General features: G+C 42.4%; 1 protein-coding gene across 1 annotated transcript in view; it reads left to right on the top strand.

Moving 5' to 3' along the window:
* lmnb2 (lamin B2) overlaps positions 1-22,103 on the top strand; it is a 33,403-nt gene extending 11,300 nt beyond the window's left edge. Inside the window, exons 2-11 of the mRNA XM_038777602.1 lie at positions 238-394; positions 1,054-1,179; positions 7,191-7,361; positions 7,514-7,639; positions 13,905-14,125; positions 14,327-14,549; positions 15,938-16,045; positions 16,946-17,062; positions 18,339-18,428; positions 18,806-22,103. Of these exons, the coding sequence (XP_038633530.1) occupies positions 238-394; positions 1,054-1,179; positions 7,191-7,361; positions 7,514-7,639; positions 13,905-14,125; positions 14,327-14,549; positions 15,938-16,045; positions 16,946-17,062; positions 18,339-18,428; positions 18,806-18,847 (1,381 nt within the window). The 3' untranslated portion in view covers positions 18,848-22,103. The remainder of the gene's footprint in view (positions 1-237; positions 395-1,053; positions 1,180-7,190; positions 7,362-7,513; positions 7,640-13,904; positions 14,126-14,326; positions 14,550-15,937; positions 16,046-16,945; positions 17,063-18,338; positions 18,429-18,805) is intronic.
* The last annotated feature ends 3,319 nt before the right edge of the window (positions 22,104-25,422 follow it).

Genomic DNA, 25,422 nt, shown 5'->3' on the forward strand with positions numbered 1-25,422 from the left:
TAAGAGAGAGCTATTATGTTGTGGCAAATTTCTGTGCTGTTGCTTTGCAAGTTGCTCAATGTAGTTATTAGGTTATATTTAGCTTAAATCCAATATTTTATTTAATGTGGCTTTAATTAGAATGTTTCCACCATAAGATTTGCATGAGGCAATCTTAATTGGTCAAAACTGTTATCCAGATTGAGGTTATGAAACACCATTTCAATATTATTAAAAGTTGCTGTTTTGCTTTTGCAGTTACAAAAAGAAAGATAACGACCTGATATCAGCGCAGGCTCGATTGAAAGATTTTGAATTGACCTATCATAAAAATGAAGCTGCACTTAACACTGCTGTCAGTGAAAACCGTCGGTTGGAGGCAGAGCTGGCTGACTTGCGTTCACAGCTTGCTAAGGTAAATCACTAACGAGAAAATGGAAAGGATGATCTATCAGGTCTGAATGCTCTTCAGTTTGAAAGTGCCAGGTCATGGAATGTGAAATTATATCTGAATTCTGGAAACTTCTTTTCTGAAGTACTTCTTAGAAAAAGATGTAAAGAGTGTGATGCTGCCAAGAACAGACTGGAATGGTTGTCAACCATTAATTTCCTTTATTTTCTATTTTCTCTTTTGCTAATGTCTGTAATCTTTCTATTGATCTTTAATGTTTAGTTGTGTAGTTGGGGATGTTATGGTATATTGACGGCCGCATTGAGGAGCCAAATGATTTTTTCTCTCTTGAAAGTATTGACGCATTACTAGAGTGCGTCAAGTCTTTGGCTCTATTACCTCGCCCAAGTGATATTCTTAACGTCCACGCACTATTAAATAAAACAAGAAAATTACAGTTGAATTCTATCCAATTCACGTACTGTGCCAATTTTCCAGTAAGGTTTCCTAAATAACAGTTGTGTGAACTCTCTCCTTCTCTCGCCCTCTATCTCTATTTATCTCGCAATCTGAAATGGCTAATGCACCATACGGGGGTGATATGCAGTATGAGAGCATTAGAATTTTGAGTCTCTAATAACTGTTTTGAATGAACCAACAATGATTTTTGTAACTAACTTTAGGCTGAAAGTTCCCTGGCTGCTGCCAAAAAGCAGTTGGAAGAGGAGACACTGATGAGAGTTGACCTGGAGAATCAGTGTCAAAGCTTAAGCGAGGAACTGACATTCAGGAAAAGTGTGTTTGACGAGGTATGATTTTGTTTTTCTTTTTGCAAGTAACTTGATTAGATACGGACTATCACTTGCAACTTTCAAAAGTAATATCCTCTGAAATAGTTGCCTTTGAAATTTTATATTCTGTAATTAGTATGTAGTAGAATTTATTCCTTTCTGGAGTAGCAGGCTATTCTCTCCATCAGAAATAATCTATGCACCTTGGGTGTGGGGTGCTATGAGCTTTAAGGAAATGCAAATTTTTAATGTGTTTCTGATTTGGAAAGTTATTTTTTAAAAACATTTTTATTCAAATAATTTTCAATATTATAAAAATAACCCTAACACAGCCCATCCCAACCCAGTATACCAAGACAACTCCCCCCTCCTCCACATACACACACAAGGAAGACCTAAATAGGCTGACCCTCTTTCTATTCTCCGTTTCCTTCCCACCCCCAAACAGCGTATAATAACCCACTCCCTGAAAAAGGCAATGAACGGCTACCACCTTGAGTAAAACCCATCAACCGACACCCAGAATTCTTGACATCGTGTCACAAAGCAGATCTAAAATTAACTAACTTCGGGCAGGACCAGAACATGTGCCTGTGGCTCACTGGACCCCTAGAGCACCGCACACACTGTCCTCCACCCCTGAGAGGAACCCACTAATAGGCATCCTGTGTGCCCTCTGTACCACCTTGAACGATATCAGACTTACCCTTGCACACGAGGAGGTGAAGTTAACCCTATGAAGTACCTCATTCTGGGCGGCACGATGGAGCAGTGGTTATCACAGGTTCAATCCCGGCCTGGGAATAAAGGCCAGAACCGTCTTAATTAATTCGGTGTCATCCCAATTTGGTGCATACACAAACCGCTGGTGTGCCCATGCAATGCCCCACTAACAATTACATATCTCCCTCCTGAGTCTGCTAAAATGTTAACTGCAGGAAAAATCACCCTCCACCTAATCAGCAGCGCCCCCGTGTCCAAACACAAACTCAAATGATGCACTTGCCCCACCCATCTTTTCCGCAGTCTTGTTTGATCTGTTTATCAGATGGATCTCCTGTATTTTTTAATAAAAAAATTAGCTGTCAAACTTCAGGTGGGCAAACATCTTGAGACCTTTTTTTTGTAAATTTAGAATATCCAATTCATTTTTTCCAACTAAGGGGCAATTTAACGTGGCCAATCAACCTAACCTGCACATCTTTGGGTTGTTGGGGTGAAACCCACGCAGACACGGGGAGAATGTGTAAACTTCTCACAGACAGTGACCCAGGGCCGGGATTCGAACCCCGGTCCTCAGCGCCGTTGGCAGCAATGCTAACCATTGTGCCACCGTGCCGCCCCCATCTGAGACCTTTTAACTGCCCCCTGCACATGGCCCCAACCTGTGGCAACTCCAGACACACTCAAGATGGCTGCCATCACCCCCATCAAGCCACTTCAAGAACAACGGAACCGTCCAAAAACTACCACCACCCCCACACACACAAATAACCCTTTCTCTCCTACCCCCCCATCATACATCCCAAATTTAAAAAAACACAAAAACATCCTAAGGTTGTTACCCTGGACAATAGAAAAACCCCTCCCCAAGGTAACCAACTGCAGTCACCTCCCCATCTCCGCTCCTATTAAGTAGCTATACTGCTGGCAGGGTGCCAGGTTAACCTCAGTCTTTCAAACATTGAATCAGTCCCTATACCAAACATTATGAAGAAAAGAGAACCACACCCAAATCACCTCCCCCCCCCCCCCCAAACAGCTCCAATAGTACAATAAACAACCCCCAATTGTGCCCAGATACAACCCCCACCAACAAGCACCATAACAACACCTTGCGCTCCCTACTTCTAAAAATCCCACACAAAACATACAGATACAGAAGAACTGGACAAATGACAAAGACCGTAGTCCTCAAGCACTTCAGTTTCCTCTGGCGCATTAAAATAATAGTCTTGTTGCTGACTCAAAGGTGAGGCGGATACACCATCCCAAATTGCACATTGCTGTTGAGCATTCCATCAGGGCCAGGAGACCTGTCTACCTTTAGCCCCATTAGCTTGCCCATCACTACCTCCTTAGTGATAACAATCCTCTCAAGGTCATCACCTGTCACAACCTCATTTCTATCGGTCACTGGCATGTTATTTGTGTCTTCCACTGTGAAGACCGACCCAAAAAACCTGTTCAGTTCCTCAGTCATTTCCTCATTTCCCATTATTTTTTTTATTATTTTTTAATTTTATTTTTTTAAATTTAGATTACCAATTATTTTTTCCAATTAAGGGGCAATTTAGCGTGGCCAATCCACCTACTCTGCACATTTTGGGTTGTGGGGGCGAAACCCACGCAGACACGGGGAGAATGTGCAAACTCCACACGGACAGTGACCCAGAGCCGGGATCGAACCTGGGACCTCAGCGCCGTGAGGCGGTTGTGCTAACCACTAGGCCACCGTGCTGCCCTCTCATCTCCCATTATTAAAACTCCCTTCTCATCCTCTAAAGGACCTTAGCCACTCTTTTTTGCTTTATATATTTGTAAAAACTTTTGCTGTCTGCTTTTATATTCTGAGCCAGTTTACTCTCATACTCTATCTTACTCTTCTTTATAGCTTTTTTAGTAGCTTTCTGTTGCCCCCTAAATATTTCCCAGTCCTCTAGTCTCCCACCAATCTTTGCCACTTTGTATGCTCTTTCCTTCAATTTGATACTCTCCCTTATTTCCTTAGATATCCACGGTCGATTTTCCCTCTTTCTACCGTCCTTCCTTTTTGTGGGTATAAACCTTTGCTGAGCACTGTGAAAAATCGCTTGGAAGGTTCTCCACTGTTCCTCAACTGTTCCACCATAAAGTCTTTGCTCCCAGTCTACCTTAGCTAGTTCTTCTCTCATCCCATTGTAATCTCCTTTGTTTAAACACAAAACACTAGTATTTGATTTTACCTTCTCACTCTCCATCTGTATTTTAAATTCCACCATATTGTGATCGCTCCTTCCGGGAGGATCCCTAACTATGAGATCATGAATCAATCCTGTCTCATTACACAGGTCAAGATCTAGGACCGCTTGTTCCCTCATAGGTTCCATTGCATACTGTTCTAGGAAACTATCGCGGATACATTCTATAAACTCCTCCTCAAGGTTGCCTTGACTGACCTGGTTAAACCAATCGACATGTAGATTAAAATCCCCCATGATAACTGCTGTACCATTTCTACATGCATCAGTTATCTCTTTGTTTATTGCCTGCCCCACCATAACGTTACTATTTGGTGGCCGATAGACTACATCTATCAGTGACTTTTTCGCCTTACTATTCCTGATTTCCACCCAAATGGATTCAACCTTATCCTCCATAGCACCAATATCATCCCTAACTATTGCCCGGATGTCATCCTTAAATAACAGAGCTACACCACGTCCCTTACCATCCACTCTGTCCTTCGACTAGTTTGATACTCTCGGATATTTAACTCCCAGTCGTGACCATCCTTTAACCATGTTTCAGTAATGGCCATTAAATCATAGTCATTCACGATGATTTGCGCCATCAACTCATTTACTTTATTCTGAATACTACGAGCATTCAGGTAAAGTGCACTTATGTTGGTTTTTTTTACCTCTGTTTTGAATCTTAACATCTCCAGTTTTACTCCTTTTAGTATTACTGGGCCTATTCACTGAGCTCCCCTCAGTCACTGTACCTTGTACTGTCGCCCTTTTTGATTTTTGACTATGTCTTCTCTGTCTTGCACTTTCCCCCTTCCTTTTGCTTCTGTCCCTGTTTTACTACCTTCCAACATCGGTTCCCATCCCTCTGCCACATTAGTTTAAACCCTCCCCAACAGCTCTATCAAACACCCCCCCTAGGACATCGGTTCCAGTCCTGCCAAGGTGCAGACCATCCAGTTTGTACTGGTCCCACCTCCCCCAGAACCGGTCCCAATGCCCCAGGAATTTGAATCCCTCCCTCTTGCCCCATCTCTCGAGCCACACATTCATCCTATCTATCCTGACATTCCTACTCTGACTAGCTCGTGGCACTGGTAGCAATCCTGAGATTACTACCTTTTGAGGTCCTACTTTTTAGTTTAACTCCTAACCCCCTGAATTCAGCTTGTAGGACCTCATCCCGTTTTTTACCTATATCGTTGGTGCCTATGTGCACCACGACAGCTGGCTGTTCACCCCCCCCCCCCCCCCCCCCCCCCCCAAGAATGTCCTGCAGCCGCTCCAAGACATCCTTGACCCTTGCACCAGGGAGGCAACATACCATCCTGGAGTCTCGATTGCGTCCACAGAACCGCCTGTCTATTCCCCTTACGATCGAGTCCCCTATCACTAAAGCCCTGCCATTTTTCTTCCTGCCTTGCTGCGCAGCAGAGCCAGCCACGGTGCCATGAACCTGGCTTCTGCTGCCTCCCCCTGGTGAGCCATCTCCCTCAACAGTATCCAAAGCGGTATATCTGTTTTGCAGGGAAATGACCGCAGGGGACACCTGCACTGCCTTCCTACTCTATCAGCAACGCTATCTCTGCCTCCAGAGAGATGATCCGATTGATATAGTCAGTGAGTGCCTCCTCCACCTTCTGGATCTTCAATCCAGTACCTCAATCTGCTGATCCATCCCGCCCAAGGATGCCCGAATAGATGCCACAGCCCCCGTCAGTTGCCATCACTAGATCCTCAGCAACTGCTTGGTGCTGCTTAAATTCACATTAAGAAGTCCGCGAACTTCTTGGTCGTCCACTGAGGGAGCATCATTGCAACAGAGATCTCTGCCATTTTCTCCCCTTCTGAGGCTCGAGGACTTTCTGACTCCAAGAATCCCTTGCCCAACTTGCCTTATGTTGTCCCGACCAGAAATTATTCACGAGAGGATCTTATTCTTTCCAATATTGCCCCAAGTTCTTCCCAAATACCACCCGTTAATTGGGCAGGAAGGGCCAAATAACCAAATCCCCAGGTGGGAGCCACTGAGTGTATGACTGTTCACTTTATGGCTGCCACTAGAAGCCCTAAATTTGGAAAATTAATTTTCCTCTTTTGTTCAGCCATCATACAAAGATTTACTCCTCTAGGTTATATTTTTTAAAAATGGAGTAGTCAATTATTTTTTTCCAATTAAGGGGCAATTTAGCGTGGCCAATCCATCTAATCTGCACATCTTTGGGTTCTGGGGGTGAGACTCACGCATACATGGAAAATGTGCTTACTCTGCCACAGTGACCCAGGGCCGGGATTGAACTCGGGTCCTCAGCGCCGTAGGCAGCAGTGCTAGCCACTGTAAAAAAGGGTATGTCCCTTTTTATCATCGAGCATTTATCCATGGTTTGTAGAAATTATCTGTAGCTTGAGAAACTGGCATTGTATACATAGTTTGTTTTTTAAATAAAATTCCCAGTTGCTGTCTTGTAATCTGTAATCTTTTAAAAATATATATTTTTATTCTCCTTATTCATATTTTCTCCCAAATTTATATCCAACAATAAACAATCAGTAGCGAATGCAATGTCAATCCCCATATCAATAACAACGATCCCATCCTCTCACCAAACCCAAACATTAGCCGGCATTTTAACAGAAACAAATGACAAAAAGGAATCTGGAATCGCCCATAGTCACCATTATCACATACGATCTCTTCCCCCCCCCCCCCCCCCCCTCCCCAACACAATGTTTGATGTAATCCAATTCTCGAAAGTTCGTAATGAATAACGGCCATGAATTGTAGAACCCCTCCATCCTTCTCCTCAGTTCAAATTTGACCTACTCAAAAGTCAAGAATTCCAGCAGGTTCTCCCCCACCCCCACGCCAGGGCACAGGGTGGAGAGGTTGATGTCCGCCCTAACAGGATCCGCCTTCAGCCGATCAACGAGGCGAATGCTACAAACATGCCTCCGCACCCGTTTCCCAGCTGGTCCGACACCCCGAGTATGGCTTCCCATGGCCCAGGTCCAGTTTCACGTGATAAACGCCCTTTACAAATTATGCAAATCACGATATGTGTATCCTTTTTAATGCAGGAAGTGCGTGAGACAAAGAGGAGACGAGAACGCCGTGTAGTTGAGGTTGACTCTGCACAAAGGATTGACTATGAATCCAAACTGGCAGAGGCCCTGCAGGATCTGCGGAAACAGCATGAGGAGCAAGTGAAACAATACAAGGAAGACTTGGAACACACTTTCCAAGCCAAGGTAACCAGACATATTCCAATCTGGCATTTTAAGCGGTTAAATCATACAATCTTTTTAGCTTAATTTTATTTTTGATTGCCCAAATAGATTTGGTAGAGTCATTTCCAACTTAGTTCTTTGATTTAATGTGCATACCTTTTTAACTTTTACAGTTGGAAAATGCTAAGATAGCATCCGATAGAAATGACAAAGCTGTAGGCACAGCACGAGAGGAACTTCAGGAGGCATACCTCAGGCTTGAGAGTCTCAACTACCAACTTGGAACCTTGCAAAAGCAGGTAAACATTAAAAAAAACAGTAGTTATAAATTTTGGACTTAAGGGGAGATGTTGGTTTTAAAGAAATTGTTCTTGAATTGGCCAGAGCTTGATTGGAAGGCAAGGATCTACTCTGATTCCACAAAGACCAATGAGACTTGTTTTTTGAAACCAGTTCATTCATTCCAGCATCTGTGAGGGAACTCGTACCCATCTAAGATGGAATGCGAGTTCTCTGAAAAACTACAAAACCATCAGTTTTATACTGATGGTGATATTTTAAAATTTTCACCAATCATCGATTTACACAGTGGTGCTCTGCTATCTCAGCCCAATTATGTCTACAAGACTAGCTTACTTCATTACATTCGAAGTGAGTGCATGCGATTGTCCTATTCAATACTGTTAATACCACAGGTGAGATTCTGTGGCCTCCCCTGTGGCGTGTTTCTTGGTGACAGGAAGCTGCCTGCTGTTGGCCGGCGGGATCTTCTGGTCCCACAAGATTTCCCATTGAATCCGCCCTATGCCCCTTCTCCCTGAGCCCAAGTAGACCAACTATTAGTGTTGAGAATTCCTTCTTTTGGGTGGCCAGTCATCTGGGTACAAGGAGGAACCCTAAACTGCTGAAATGCCCTAATCCCTTTTCTACCCATGTCAATTTTCACAGCGAGTATTGGGGCGGATCCCCATGTTGCTATTTGATGTTCCTTCAAGGCTGCTTGCTGGTAATAACAAGCTACTGGTCCACAATAAAACTATTAGGATATGGATGGTAACAGTGTTTGGAGTATTTCCTCACTGTCTGATGTGTAGTTGAGTAGGCTGTAGCTGTTTCGGCTAGATTGCTGGCTTTATGGGCAGCCAAAGCTATTTGAATGTGCCCACGGTTGATCTGTGCAATCTTGCTTCGTATCTTATCTGTAAATTCAGTATCATTCCGCCCACCAGGGGTTGATTATATGTCCAGTTATTCAACATGGCAGATGAAAATCCCCCCCCCCCCCTCCAAAAAAAATAAGGGAGTCAATCAGTTGCATGCAGAAACTTGCGTTTACTATGCACCGTAGCACAGTGGTTAGCACGGTTGCTTCCCAGCTCCAGGGTTCCAGGTTCTATTCCTGGCTTGGGTACGTTCTCCCCTTGTCTGCGTGGGTTTCTTCCCACAGTCCAAACATATGCAGGTTCGGTGGATTGACCATGATAAATTGCCCCTAGTGTCCAAAAAGGTGAGGTGGGGTTACGGGGATAGGGTGGAGGCGTGGGCTGAAATAGGGTGCTTTTTCCAAGAGCCGGCACAGACACGATGGGCCAAATGGCCTCCTTCACTGTAAATTCTATGATCCCAGCCCTCCAGAAATCATCTGTCATAAAACACCACAGTGGGAGACATGTAGACAGCTTGAAATGCATTATTTAATATGTATCATTGTGTGACTTTACTAGTATTTATCCAGAGCTCTAGTGCGAGAAGTGCACACCATGTAATTCTTGATTATGTACAACAATCCTTGGTGCTCATCTAAATAGTCATTGAGGTAAGTTAGATGTCCATGAGACCCTGCCTGACCGACCCATCCATCCTTTTGTGCTCCTAAAGACTCATTGATAGCTATTGTTAATGGATGTTTCCAAGTGATGCTCTTGTGGAATCGTCATCATGACTTAATAACCCCTCCACCAGTTTGAGTGCCCACTAGCTCCAGTCATTCATGATGTAATTCTAAAACTGATGTTACATATGTACTCTGATAGGTACTATTCCAAATCTAAGGTCTTCTATACCCAATTTTATATATATCTCAGGCCAACATATTGCATGCCCTTCCCTGGCTTTGTTCACCCATAGTATTGACTAGTCCCCAATTTGGTAACCTTCAAGACTCTTCAGTCCTTCCTTTTGCATTTTAATGGCTTTTAAGGTGTACTTTGTTCTGTGGACATTATATTGGTTCATTCACCACCCAGGATGCACCCAGGTCTCATAAATTTGAGCTGAATTCAACGCTGAGCTACTATTTCCAAAGGGTCCTCTGTCTCCTACCATACTCCTTTGCCTTTCTTGCCTTCTGATCCCAGGCATTTTGAGCTTTATAATCCCCAATAAGCTGCTCGGTCTATGTAAAGAACCTGGGTGGCGTGAATATTATCATAGAATTCCTATAGTGCACAGGGATGCTATTCGGCCCATCAAGTCTGTGCCGACTCTGAAAGAACACCACACCGTTGCCCATTCCCCCATCACTGAAACGTCACCCAACCGTTGGACATGAGGCGATTCAGCATGGCCAATTCACCTAATCTTGTAATACTGTTACCAGGCCAGTAATATTGTATGCTTGTTACTTCCAAAGGTGAATCATACAACAGGCCTTCTTATCCTAACTATCCCATTTGGAAGTGTTGTTGTCATACAGGGTCAATGAGTTGTTTTGATTTTTAAAAAATATATATTTTTATTCTCCTTTTTCACATTTTCTTCCCCCCCCAACAATGTTTGATGTAATCCAATCCTCGAAAGTGCATAATGAATAATGCCCATGAATTGTGGAACTCCTCCATCCTTCCCCAAGTTCTAATTTTACCTCCTCTAGAGTCAAGAATTCCAACAGGTCCCCACGCCAGGGCACAGGGTGGAGAGGTTGATCTCCATCCCAACAGGATTCGCCTTCAGGCGATCAATGAGGCAACGGCTACAACATCTGCCTCCTCACCCATTTCCAATTCCCAGCTGGTCCAACACACCAAATACCGTCTCCAGGGGGCCTCGGCCCAGGTTCACATGCACCACTTTAGAGATTACCCTAAAAACCTCCTTCCAGTAATCCTCCAGCTTGGAACGTGGTTTGCGGCCTCTTCTCTCTTCTCTCTCCCCCCCCCCCCCTCCCCAAAGTCTCGAACCTGCATGTATCTAAATATTTCCCCCTGCTCCAGCCCATACGTCACCCCCAGCTCCTTCAATCCTGCAAAACGACCTCCAAGAAATGTTTTTGTGTCCTACTTCCTTTCTCCTCCCATCTCCGAAAATTTCCATCCCAGTTCTCTGGCTCAAATCTATGGTTCCCCCAAATCAGCATTTCCCTTGACCCTGCCCCCAACCCGTAGTGCTGTTGAAACTGCCTCCAAATTTTCAACGAAGTTATTACTACTGGACTCCGAGTATCTCCCTGGGGCCATTGGGAGGGGCGCTGCCGCTAGCGCCTTCAATCCCGACCCCCTACACAAACTCCGCCCTTCTGACCCATTGGGAGTCAACCCCTCTGACCCAGCTCCGTACCTTCTCCGTATTTGCCGCCCAGTAATACTACATCAGGTTCGGAAGACCCAAACTCCCTGCCTGCCTTCCTCTCTGTAGTAGCACCTTTCTAATTTTGGCCACATTCCCTCCCCATATGAACGAGGTTATCATCCCTTCAATCTCTAAAAAATGGCGTTGGCAGGAAAATCGGCAGGCATTGGAAAATAAACAGAAATCGCAGTAACACATTCATTTTAACCGCCTGTACCCAACCCGCCAGTGACAGAGGGAGACCATCCCACCTTGCCAGATCAGCTTTCACCCCCTCCACCAAACTAGTAATGTTGTACCCATGGACTCTTCTTCTCTTCCCCCCCCCCCCCCCCCCCAATCCCGAGCGACCTGCACCCCAGGTATCTAAAGTGAGTCTTAACGCGATGGTTCAATCACGAGTGCAAACAGCAGAGGGGACATAGGACATCGCCAGTCCCACAGTGGAGAGAAAAGTATTCCGAGCTGATGTTATTTGTTCGAACACCCACCCTCGGCTCCTTATACGGTAGCTTTACCCAGTGCACAAATCTTGGTCCAATTCCAAACCGTTCCAGAACTGCCATCATGTACTCCAATTCTACCCAGTCAAACACTTTCTCAGCGTCCAATGCCACAACCACCTGTTTCCTTCCCTTCCACCGGTGCCATAACCTCTTTCAATACCCTCCTAAAGAGCTGCCTCCCTCTCTCAAATCCCATCTGATCTTCACCTATCACCTTCGGGAGGCACTCCAACCAACCTGCCAGTACCTTCGCCAATATCTTCGCGTCCACATTTAAAAGTGATATGGGCCTATACGACTCACACTCCGTTGGATCCTTACCTCTTTTAAGCAACAGGGAAATCAATGCCTGCCCCAAAGTTTGTGGTAACCCCATTCCCTATCACCTTCTCAAACATCCCCATCATCAGCGGTACCAGCTTTACCTTTGAATTTTAAAAATAATATTCCACTGGAAACCCATCCGGCCCTGCCACCTTCCCCAACTGCATCCTCTCAATCACATCTCCTGCTCCACTATCGCCCCTTCTAATGTAGCCCTGTCCCCCTCCCATACCCTCGGGTACTCCAGCCCATCTAGAAATTCCTGCATCTCCCAGCCTTCCTCAGGGGGCTCTGACCTGTACAACCTCTCATAAGAGTTCCTTAAAGATCTTGTTAATTCAATCTGGAGCTACCACCAACTTCCCTGCCCTGTCCTGCACCTGGACAATTTTCCTTGCCGTAGCCTCCTTCTGGAGCTGACCCGCCAACATATTCGCCCATCCTCTCTATGCTCGTAAACTGTACCCCTTGCCCGTCTCAATTGGCGTACCACCTTCCTGGTAGATAGTCGGTCAAAGCTCGCCTGTAGTTCCTTCTTCTTTTCCAACTTCACTGGGTCCCCATCTTCTGCATAACTCCTATCTACATCCAGCATTTCATCTAGTACCCTCTGATGCTCCAATCTCTCCTCTTTGTCTAGCCTAACCTTGAACGAGATCACCTCACCACCGCCTTTAGAGCCTCTCAGACAACCGCCTTCAACACCTCACCCGTGCAGTTGAAACCTACATATTCCTCGATTACTTTTTCAGTTTTGTCACAGAATCCATGGACTTTTTCAATTTTGTCATAGAACCCTCGGAATGAGGTGTGCTTTGATAACCACAAGTACTCCTCCATTACATTTACACACTTCTGGTAATATTACCATTTGATAATTTTGGTTCCTAAAAAGAGATGGTAGATCAGTCCATTCACCTATAATGATTATTGCGTGAATAATCGTTCCCTCTGTATCATTTGGTTGACACGCACAGTATCATAGTGCCAACCCAGTCATGTTATCATATATTTCGGGAATTGCGCCGCGTAGGTCGGCGGCCATTGGCAGCCCCCAATTCCCCGGCCCACGAGTGGCCGCTGGTCCCGCTGGCAGGTGGCCTCCGGGGGGGGGGGGGGGGGGGGGGGAGAGAGAGAGATCAGGATCTGGCCCCGGGAGGTACCCCACGGTGGCCTGGCCCGCGATCGGAGCACACCGATCCGCGGGCGGGCCTGTGCCGTGGGGGCACCCTATTCCTCGGCGTCGGCCACGGTAACAGTCCGCGATGGCCGACGCGGAGATGAACCCCCTTGCGCATGCGCTGGGATGACACCAGCACACGCTGGCGCTCCCGAGCATGCGGCAACTCGCGCCAGCCAGCGGAGGCCCTTCAGATCCCGGCTCTGGGTCACTGTCCGTGTGGAGTTTGCACATTCTCCCCGTGTTTGCGTGGGTTTCGCCCCGCCCCCACAACCCAAAGATGTGCAGGGTAGGTGAATTGGCCACTCTAAATTGCCCCTTAATTGGAAAAAATGAATTGAGTACACTAAATTAAAAAAAAATAATAAAATAAAAATTAAAAGATATAGCAGAGAGATGGAATTAGCAGGAGGGAGATTTTGAATTTTTGTATTTGTTGGCGTGGCACTTGCATGAGGACAAAGGCTTTTGATCGAATGAAGTGCCTTCTGGGCCAAACTCCCTTCTCCTTGAATACTGCTTGCACTAAAAGTCACTTTGAAATGTTGCACATTCTGCCCGTTTTAATTAACTAGCTTTCTACTCGTGAATAATTCTTTGGGGAAATTATGGATGAGGGGGTTCTTAAATACTGGCTTAGCCAGCAACATCCACATCCCATGACCAAATATTTTGTTTAAAATTGAATGTAGATCTCAGAAAATAAAACTTTGAATTCTGCAACGTCTTAGCCTTTTGACAACTATAAGGCATTGAACCAAAGCCATTTCAGCACTGTAGCAAATATTTAGCATAATTGATAACACCTGAATTTAATAATTAAAATCTAACTAACTGGGTTTACACTGTGTAATGTACACTGTGCTGCAGTTCACTTCCAAAGCACAATCAAATCCTACTGAATTGGAAGTCCTGTACCTAATATCTTTATTAAATCATGCAAATTATTCTGGCCTAATTGATTTGTTAATTTAACCTTCATTGTAGTCTGCTGCTTCTGAGGCTCGAGTAAGGGAGTTGGAAGAGATGCTCGCAAATGATCGCGATAAATATCGTAAGATGTTGGAGGCACGAGACCGAGAAATGGCTGAGCTGAGGGATAACATGGAGGTGCAGTTGCAGGAGTACGAGGACCTCCTTGATGTCAAACTGGCCCTTGACATGGAAATTCAAGCCTACCGCAAACTCCTGGAAGGCGAAGAAGAGAGGTACCTGTAACGAAAAGCCTTCAAAATGCATCCTAACAGTGCTGTTGTCTTAAGGTTGCACATCAATGATCTAATCTGATTCTGGATATAGGGGTTTTAACTTTGAATGAAAAGGGTACACAGCACAATAAAGATGAAATGCAAGTAATGGGAACACTATCATCAGTCCGCTGAAACATTTTTTGTTGTATTTGTTTTCAGACTGAAGCTGTCTCCAAGTCCTTCCTCTCGGGTTACAGTATCCCGTGCTACATCGAGCAGTGGTGTTCATACATCTCGTGCCAAGCGAAAGCGTATAGAAATGGAAGAGCCCAGAGAAAGCAGCAGTCGTATACAACAAACCCACTCTAGTAGTGGCTTGATCAGCATTGAGCCAACTGATCTTGAGGGAAAATTTGTTTGTCTCAGTAATAAATCTGAGAAGGTGAGGGCCCATAAACTTAAATTCTTTTATGCTCACTTTGTTTTCTGATTGAGTTGACACGCTAGAGCAGGGGTGGGCAAACTACGGGCCGCATGCGGCCCGCCAAAGGTCTTTATGCGGCCCACCAAGTCATTAAAAAAAAAAGTACGGTTAATTGGAGGGGGGGGGGGGGCGCTGTTGGGTTACTTACTGGTATAGGGTGGATACGTTGACTTGAGTAGGGTGATCATTGCTCGGCACAACATCGAGGGCCGAAGGGCCTGTTCTGTGCTGTACTGTTCTATGTTCTATATGAGGCGCCCAGAATCATAACCGGGTGAAGTAATTATTTTACTTAATATACTATGCGGCCCATTAAAATTGTGAATTTCTGAATGTGGCCCTTGCACGGAAAAGTTTGCCCACCCCTGCGCTAGAGAAACACCAATTGTTTTACATACAGCATCATTTGGACTTCTCGGTGCTGCTAAGTGAAGAATTGTATGCCAGCAGAGTTTGGTGTTTGAAAATTAGAAATTGACCGTGCTCTAGCATGAATGTTCATAATCTTCGGTAATCATAGTGTGTGCCCTGTTGCTTCAGTGCTCTTTTAGAGTGTTGGCAATTTAGCCAGCAGAATTGGTTGACCTAGTGGAAATTCTGCACTGCTGATTTTGTTTGTTGAGCAGAAGCACTCTGGTCTCACTAATGCTACTTTCTATCTGCAGTCAGGAGGACTTTGGTCTCTATAGCGGCTACTGACTTGAGAACCAGTGGCATTGATTGGAGCAGGAATATGACAAACCAGTTCCCTCCCATATGTGAGCCCTGAAGGACCATCTATTTTTATTTTTCTGTTGGCTGATGTTTTCTTTTTGTTCATGGTGTTCACATGCCTATTTCTGGGTGTGCTGAGAATGAGATCCAAAGTGCAGGAAAGATGGGAGAGTTGAAAAGAGTTCCTTTTTTAATTAGGCGCTTGAATTATTTTATGTAATCCAGTGTGACCCAAAGCTGATGGTTTGCTTGCTGGTTGGATACTGATGCAGTCAAATGCTTCAATTTAGACATTTCTGCTATGTCTGAGTCAGTGATCTCAACACCTCCAGTGATCCTTCATGTCACATATAGGCGAACAAATAATACCTGATATTTTCTGAGCACTTGTTCTTCTGATGCCTATTTCAAAGCTGGAAATAGGTTTCCTGCAGTCTTAACTGGAAGAGTGGAGAACGGTAATGGAGAATTATGCCCAGAAACCAACAAATAAACATGCTCTTCTATGTGATTCTGTATCACTGGGTGATGTACACACCACCACGCAGACAATCGTCTCCTTTTCAATAGGTTTTTGAGATCTTATTTATCTTGCTATGTATAATAATTGATTAATCACCACTCTCTTACAGGATCAGCCACTTGGAGGCTGGAGACTGAAGAGGCAAATTGGAGATGGAGAGGAAGTAGTCTATAAGTTCACTCCTAAATACACTCTGAAGGCTGGGCAGGAAGTCAAGGTGAGTTGTACAGTACAATAAAATCTACTTGAATAAAAGTAAAATACTGTAGACACTGAAGAATTGAAATAACGGTTAAAAAGATTCCTATCGGATTAACCCTGTTTCCTTCTCTACATGCTGTTAAACAGATCAAACTTTTACAGCACTTTCTGTTTTTGATATAAAATCTACGTAAACGCACAGAATTGATTAATTTTAATTAATGATCTGAGATGGATTTCCAAAGTCAATCATAAATGAATTTTATGTTGAGGAAAACCATCATATTTGTGCATATACAGGATCTCTTTTGAATGCCAGCGTTTAAAAAAAAAGACACTTAACCTTGACTGGACAATAGTATTTCAATTGACATACTACTGAAACAAAATGAGCGCTTCCCCAAGGAAGGTGTCAAGGGGGTTTTGCAATCCTGTGTTTGGAATGATATCGGGATTTGATCTGATACTGTCGTTATTTATTATAAAAGGGTCATAACTGTAACAGTGCTAAAGTGGCATTGTAACTGCATCCTTTTGTATTATTGTATTGGAAGGGTGAATGCTGGGGTTGATGTAAAAACAATCTGAATTGGGCTAGCCCACTGAAGCAGGGATTGGATGGGGGCGTTGTTATCCAGCTACACTTGCCATACTTTCCGGAAATTGTAGTGGAGCAGAATTGGGGAGCAAGTTGCATGCTCCATTGCATTTTGCTGTTCAGGGAGATAGAGAATGGAATCGTCACCAAAAATGAGTAGGTTTAACTTGGGGAATATTTTTCCATGTAAAAGGACGGCTATGAAGGCATGACTTGTTTCAGGATGATAAAAACTATATTATTAGTTTTAAACTATTGCTAAAGTTCTACCCTTAAAAGTGTGGGCAGAGAAAGTAATATATTATTTTCTCTGTCTAGATCTGGAGTGCAGATGCTGGTAAAGCCCATGGTCCCCCTACTGACCTTTTGTGGAAGAATCATAGCTGGGGCACTGGTGATGAGATTAAGACTGTCCTTGTGAACTCGGATGGAGAGGTAAGGCTTGCCTGCACTTTTAGTGACTAATTCTGAAAGTCATGTGCTATATTTTACCCTATTGCAGTAAAATTAGAACATAGAACAGTACAGCACAGAACAGGCCCTTCGGCCCTAGATGTTGTGCCGAACAATGATCACCCTACTTAAACCCACGTAACCCGTATACCCGTAACCCAACAATCCCCCCATTAACCTTACACTACGGGCAATTTAGCATGGCCAATCCACCTAACCCGCACATCTTTGGACTGTGGGAGGAAACCGGAGCACCCGGAGGAAACCCACGCACACACGGGGAGGACGTGCAGACTCCACACAGACAGTGACCCAGCCGGGAATCGAACCTGGGACCCTGGAGCTGTGAAGCATTGATGCTAACCACCATGCTACCGTGAGGCCCCTGTGTTCTTTCTTTGAATTTGCGGTGTGCATAAAAGAGCATTTCAATTTGTCTTTGAAATGAGCTTTAGACCCCATTTTCTTAGCATTATAAAGGGTCATTATCTAACAAGTATGGATGGAGCTGAACACTGCAGTGAACAGCCCCACCTCTGACCTTCTGGTTAAGGGGAAGTAAGTAGTTGAAGAAGCAACTGTGGTGATTGGGTATAGGATGCCACCCTAAGGAACTCCTGTAGTGATGTCCTGGGCTGCACCATCTGACTCAGGTGAACATTGATCGGCTTCTCCATCTGTTCACCCTTTTTGTTTTGGTCTCCTTTTTGGAATGTTATAATGAATTGGATGTTGTAGTAATGCCAGTTTTAGTTTGATTTTTGATCTGTTTTTGAAATATTAGATGTAATTTGTCAATTGTTTAATAGTACATTGAGGCAATAAAAATGTATAACAATGAAAGGTCTGCATTGGTCATGTAATATTTGTTCATCTCAGAATATTAGCTGTAGCCAGCTATTCTGTATTGCTGATAATTATTCAATTTATATGCAACTATTGATGTTAGTCAATCAATTTCCTGAATATTGTTTGCTTTGTCAGTGTTGATCTGGGCTCGCAATGTCTATGGCAGTACAGGGAATAAGAGCCTACTTGAATGCCTTGTTAACACGTGGTCAGGTTAAAAGCCATTTAGATATTGATCCAACAGCAGGTGGTCTTCCCTTGGTGCAGCTAGTAGTGAATAATCACAATAGACTTTGATGTAGATCTAATTAACACAAACAACAGAATTATTCCAAAATGCAATGATGTTTAAAAATTAATTATTTTGTAGGTTATTCAAATAACCAACTTGCATTTCCTTTTTGCACAGGAAATAGCAGTAAGAAATCTCCGAAAAACCTACCATGAAGATGTGGAGGAAGAAGCTGAGTTTGGAGAGGAAGATCTGTTCCACCAACAGGTAAAGTAAAAATTGTTTTAGCTCTAAAGTAATCATCAAGTCAGGATGAAAGTTTATCGACTTGAAATGTAACTCTGTTTTTATGTTTTGTGGCTGGCTGACCGAAGCATTTCCAGCATTTTCAGTTTTAATTTCAGATTTACAGAACCTGCAATTTAAAAAAAATTTGTCAACACAAGATAATCATTTATACACTTTCCGGAACACTGTTCCTAACTAGAAATTTTTCTGAATAGTACTTAACCGTGAGTTTGCTTCTTTGCGGCCCATACATACACACACCAGTTGTGGGATTTAAGTATAAGTTTAGTTTGTGTAGTCATGTAATTAATAAACAAAATGACAGTTTTTTTTCAAAAGAAACTTTTTTATTTCAGGGTGACCCAAGGACCACTTCCCGGCAATGTGCTGTCATGTGATCACCTTCAAAACTTTTCATTCGGGAGAAAGAAAAATCTTTCTTTTATCCAGAGCCACTGAGAAATATTTTTGTACACTGTTTTTCTTTTAACATTTTGAAACCATTCTGGTTTAGTACTTTTACAACCATTGTTTTAATTTGTAAAACCTGAGTTCTGAAGGGTTATTTTCTAAGATCTTTGACAAAACACTTAACCTCACTTTTTTAACATCACATTTATCAAAATTTTACATGGGATGGGAATAAGAGGAGAAATGCTTTTTGTAGTCATATGGCCTCCTTGTGTACAGATTTGGGTTCATAGTCCAGATTTGGCCTGGGAACTGCATCACGGGCTGTATTAATCAGAATTTGGTTATTCTGCAGTTTTTCAAACCCAAAGGGTTGTTGTAAAAACTCACCAAATTGGTGTTAACCTAGTACCCAAACCGAATTAGCATCATTAGGAGTATGAAACTCCTTCAAAGCTGCAAGTGGAGTATTCTGTACTCCAATGCAGAAGTCTCAGGTGTTTTACAGAAATTATGATTGAAAATGTTTTTACTGTGATCCTGCCCATTTATTTGGCTGTTCTGTACAAATACTGTTGCACCAAAACTGGTGTACATCATGTGTAAGAATTTGTAATATGGAATGTGGACTGACTACAATGCCCAAATGGTCACTGATCTGGAATGAAGAGCCCAAATTTATTTTAATTGGATGAATTGTGATCATGTGCATTTATTAAATGAAACCATAAATGTTGCATGAAAAACAGCAGAATACACCATTTTTAATCAATCATCTTGTTAAGTGCTGCATGTAATGTTCTGACACATTGCTGTCATTTCACAGCAAAGCTTGAACCTTGTTAGTGTTGTCAAAATTCCATTCTTTTAATGTAGCTTCTATTTCAATCCCTTGTTTGATGCCATTGGGTAGGTACATTTACTGGCTGGTGTATTAATATTTGGATGGTGGCTTATGGAAGTTTGATTTTTGTTCATTGCTTGATGGCTGGTTAGTACTTAGCTGACATCGATTTATAATAGCTTGCTGTTTCGTAGCTTACTAGTTTGATCTACAGATAAAGGCAGTGAGGATTGGAAAATGTTTCACAGCACTGGGACAGATACTAAGCTTAATTTGACAAGATAATTTACCTAGCAATTGAGAAACCATCTCTGAAAACTCATGTTTGAACAAATCATGTAGCCAGTATACAACACAGAATATGATAGTATCCAAGGTAAGAAAGTGTGTTTTTAAAAAAAAATAGTACATCCTGTACAAAGCTGAAGCATTTTATTTCTTTGCAATAACTTGGAGGTTTTCAAAGCATATGGCTACTTATGAACTTTTAAGCAGTAAAACTGATGAGACCTGCAGTTAATCATTGAATATGGCTTCTATCACTGCCCCAAGTTATTTTCAATTATGTATTTGATGGGGGAGGGCAAAAAAAACATGTTCGTTTTACTTTTAAAGATGAACAGATTTGAAGTACTGTACCTGTACATTGTAGTGTATGGAGGGGTGGTGGGGAAGTAAGTCCTGGTCACACTAATGTTTTTTATCCAACATACCGTATGATTAATATATCATTTTATATATGGTTGAATTTTATGCTTATCGCTCATTTTATAAACTTTCAAAATTCTGTTTCTCAGACGATCCTTTCGGGCTGAAGACAGTTGGAATATAGATTAAATAGTATTAATTCTAAATACATGTAGCCAATAGTTCTAGTTTTAAAATGTTAGTGGAATTATCATAAATGTATGGTTATCTTGGTGAATTAGAATTGTTTGTGAAATGTAGAATTAAATGCCCTCAAATTGCTGTTACTATGGCCTGGGAAACAGAATTAAAAAAAACCTTTATGCTTTTATATTAAACTTATTTGAACCATAGTGGATGGTCTTAAAAAAATCATGTGAACACTGTTTCTTAAATAAGGTCTAATTTGCTGGTGAAAATACACATTGCTGTGAGGATTTTACCTTTTTTAAAAGAGTTTCCTTGCAAGGTTTCTGGTATTTCCCTTGTAAAATCAAACAATCTTTTCACTGATTAAAAAGAAATTGACAAAGCACATGTGGAATTCAGTTTATATTAATTTTATGTTTTCATTCATTTTCACAGATCCAATCTCTCCACCTCTTGTGTATGGTAGCATAGTAGTAAAATTGCTAGACTAGTAATCCAGAGGCTGAGACTAATACTCGAGAGACAGGAGTTTAAATGCCACCATAGAAGCTGGTGGAATTTTAAATTAATAAATCTGGAACAAATAGCTAGTCTTATTAATCATGAAGTTATCAGATTGTCATAAATGCCCTTCAGGGATGGAAATTTCCTATCCTTGTCTGGTCTGGTCAAAATGTGGCTCCAGACCCGTGGCAATATAGTTGATTCTTAACTACCATCTGAAATGGCCAAACACGCCACTTAAGGGAAATTGGGAATGGGCAGTATAACCTTGCAGACGATACTCCCATCCCAAGAACTAATTGCATCACTTTGTGACACAAGGTTATTCTTTTTAAAAATCTGTAATCAAGTGGAATGTCTAAAATATCCATGGCAAAATGTTTCAGAAAAGCAAACATTTCAAGATTCCAAGAGAACAATTATGCCTTTTCTTAAAAAAATGTTACTAGCCCTTTAAAATGAACATGCATAATTCAACTGCATTACTAATGTGTGTATTTTTGAGCAGTGAAAGATGATGATGTCAACAAAGAGCTACCTGTATGTCATCTTCACTTGCGGTAAATGAATGCACTTGTGTCCAGATTGTGTATAACTGAAGGTGCAGCACCTTTGGTTTAGGTTAGTTTGATTTATAGATTATTGACCTACTAAGCATCGCTGTCAGCAATACCAGGACCTGTTGCTATCTCTAGAAATGGGCATTAATGTTCAAACTACCCTGAATGAGGAGTTGCTCCAAAGAAAATGCAGGTGTGTAGCATATAATCAATAGCATGTTAATTCTATCATAAATATCAGAGCAAGTGAAACTTGCCCTTGTAGTGTAAGTATTTACATCATGGTTGAACAGAAGTAACTTGAATTTGCATTTGATTTTTCTGTTGAATTTTGAATTGTCAAGTCTTCACACCTAATGAGCTAGTCTTATCACTCAAGGTGATTGGCTAGATGGCAATGACATGCCAAAATATAAAACGTTCTGTGTCTGTAATTTGTAAACCTTTTATAACTGGAATTTTTTTATGAACATTCAATAAATGTGGTTTTGCATATTATGAAACTGGTGTGTTTTTCAAGCAAAACTGGCTGAGACATTTAGTGGCAGGGTGATAATGAAAGGTATTTTGAGATGATAAAGATAAAGGACAAAAATCAACACTTTATCCAACATCACTCAAGGATTCCAATTTTTTTTCTTTTACCCAATTCATTTTTTTCAATTAAGAGGCAATTTAGCATGGCCAATCCACCTACCCTGCACATCTTTGGGTTGGGGGCGAAACACACACACAGGAAGAATGTGCAAACTCCACACACACTGACCCAGAGCTGGGATTGAACCTGGGACCTCGGTGCCGTGAGGCAGCAATGCAAGGATTCCAATTCTTGCTTTAATATGTAAATGGTAACATTTGTGAGAAGCAGTAGTTAAATTTGGTTCAGGGATAGTTCTCTTACCAGAAACGTGATATCCAGCTTGATATTTCAGTGTCATGCTTTTATCAATTTAAGGATAGAGGTCCCAACATCCTGATCAACATTTATCCTTTGAACATCGGCCTAAACATTCCTTCCCGCCACAGCCAGTATCCATGTTTCTCCTCCTCCAAGCCACACACCATCCTGACTATATTGTTGTTCCTTTATTGTTGCTGGGTTAAAATCCTGGAGCTCCCTTCCGAACAGCACTTTGGCTATAGCTGCACCAAATAGGCTGCAGCGGTTCAAAAAATAATTTGATACCACCTTTTCAAGGGTAATTGGATGGGCAACAAATGCTGGCTTTACCAGTGACATCCAAGTTGCATGAAAAGATCGAACAGCATGGAATTAAGAGACTATCTAGAAATCGATTTTGAGGCGCGGACATTGAAATAAACAAGGGAGAGAAGAATAGAAGTGGCAATTAGTCATGGATGAGGAACGGTGATTAAGATATGGATGAAGGTTTTAATTTAGTGAGCAATGTTGCAGAGATGGAAAAAAACACACTTTGAAATCAGAATTTGAAGCAACAATCTATGGTGGGGAGGCAGGGGTGATGAGGGGTGTTTTGAAGATTATTCCATTGTTTAACTGTGTGGGGGTGGAGGGCGCAGGGTGAAGGAAAGCGTTGAAAGTGGAACTATTGGCTTACGACAATCTTGATCTGGAACAGGACTTGCTTTCCAACTCTGAGTCACTGAGTTGAGCATTATTGGCATCGGAGAGAAAAATTGGCTTGTGTTTAACTGATAGCACTGACTGCCAACACAAAAGCTGATGGATAGGAGGGGGTACGGGTACAGAACGGGTGGGATTTGAGGGGGTGGGGGGGGGTGCTCTGTCAGTCTCTAGACATGTTCAACCTAAGCTGTTCAGTCCACGGCAGAAATTGGATTAGGGCGCTTGTTGATCTGAGGAAATATATTCAAGTACCTTGGTATGAAATCAGGTTGAGGATGGAACAAAAAGTAGATGATGGTTCTGAGAAGTGGGATACTGTATTGTCAGAGGGTAGAGAGATCAATAATTATGGGCCAAGAAAATTGAAGTCGTGGAGGAGTTAAAAGAGATGGATAGGTGTCATGGAAGAGGTAAGCTTAACTGGGAACAAAGTTGCAGATTATACAGAAAATAATAGTAAAGACAGGAACAATTAATTGATAGTTGAGAAAAGAGCTGTACATATAACCTTGATTCTGGATGTGTAGGGGTTGGCACGGTGGTGCAGTGGTTAGCATTGTTGCCTCACTGTGCTGAGGACCCAGGTTTGATCCCGACCCAGGTCACTGTCCATGAGGAGTTTGCACATTCTCCTCGTGTCTGTGTGGGTCTCGCCCCCACAACCCAAAAGATGTGCAGGGTAGGTAAATTGACCACACTAAATTGCCCCTTAATTGGGGAAAAAAAAATTTGACTACTCTCAATTTAAAAAAAGATTCTGGATGTGCAGAAATAAATCAGTTTTCATCAAGTGGTGTCAGGTGAGGATCAAGTGAAAGAACAGTGAAGATGGTTTTTGTTCTCCGGGAAGCTTTGGACATGGGGAAATGGCACTGTTGGATCAAGAATTCCCAATGTTGGCCATAAAAGTACTCACTAGTTTGAAGCTTTGGGTCCAAGAAGTCTGAAGTACTTGCCACATACTTTTAGTTTTTGTAACAGATTTTTTCAGTTATTGAATACTATTGTATAAAATCACACGCAGAGCTTGTTATACTTTTGATTGAGCAAGACACTTGGCTAATACCATTTTTTTTACATTGCAAGCATCTGCTTCTCATAAGGTTTTGCAATGGGCCAGATTCTTGTAATCCTGGTCACTATTCCATCCATCATATGTTTCTGTTTTATTTAAATGGCACGTATTTGTTTTTCCCATGTGAGGAAGAATTTGTTCAGTCAAGCTACAGAACTAACCATTTTCAAAATGGTTAATTTTGAATACAAAATAATCCTATGTTTGAACTATACAGTTGCTTCAGATTCTTATTGTAGTTTTGTTGGAAATTGCTTTTTTTAAAAATGGAAAATTCATGGTTATGGCTTCACATTTCTGCAGATTAGAATAAATGCATGTCAAACATTTTTTTCATAACAGCAATTGTTATGAATGTTCAGATGTTTCACCTGGCTCATTTATATGCAAATCCAGGAAGGGTTCTTTTGCCTCTAGAGATTGGCGAGACCTAGCTGTATTGGGATAAATTCAAACATTGTTGGCTTGAGATATTTTGGAACCAAAAGTTGCATTTAAGCTTCATGCTTTCTAACTTTTCCCTTCCCTCCAACAAATTTATTTTATAAATTTACAGCAGGGCTGTAATTCTGAAAATGGGGGAATACCCATAAAGACTTTTTAAAGATTTGCTTTGAAATGCGACTTTCTGGTGCATTCTTTCAGTCGCATTTGAAGAAATAACCTCTTCCCAAACCCCTTCCCCATACTCATGTCCTACTTCCCCACCCACACTCAGCTTCCTCCATGGTTGCCTCTCTTCCCCACCCCATGCTTGATTGTGCCACCATGCCGAGACTCTGCTTTGTGTCATTGCCTCTGCTGCCACTGGCAGCTGCAGCGTGTGCAATCTGAGGTGGGAGGACATCCAGGTTTTGGGGGAGCTACGGAGCATCGTTACTGGGGAAGGTTCCCTCCCTTTTTTTTTCTCCTTGGTGTCAAGAAGATGTTGAATGTTTTGTGACAGTACAACCAAAAGTGTTCTGAGTGGGCCTGCGGGAACCATGGTTTCAAAGGTAAATCCCGGGCAAGTAACAAGAGCGGGAGAGAGGGCATCAAATTGAAGGAGTTGGAGCAGCCAACATGGGAGAGGCAAAATCTGATTGGAGGAGCAGTTCCTCCTTTCCCACGTTGACTCCTCCAATCACAGATTT

The sequence above is a fragment of the Scyliorhinus canicula genome, chromosome 18 (genome assembly GCF_902713615.1).
Source record: "Scyliorhinus canicula chromosome 18, sScyCan1.1, whole genome shotgun sequence".
In the NCBI taxonomy this organism is placed as follows: Eukaryota; Metazoa; Chordata; class Chondrichthyes; order Carcharhiniformes; family Scyliorhinidae; genus Scyliorhinus; species Scyliorhinus canicula.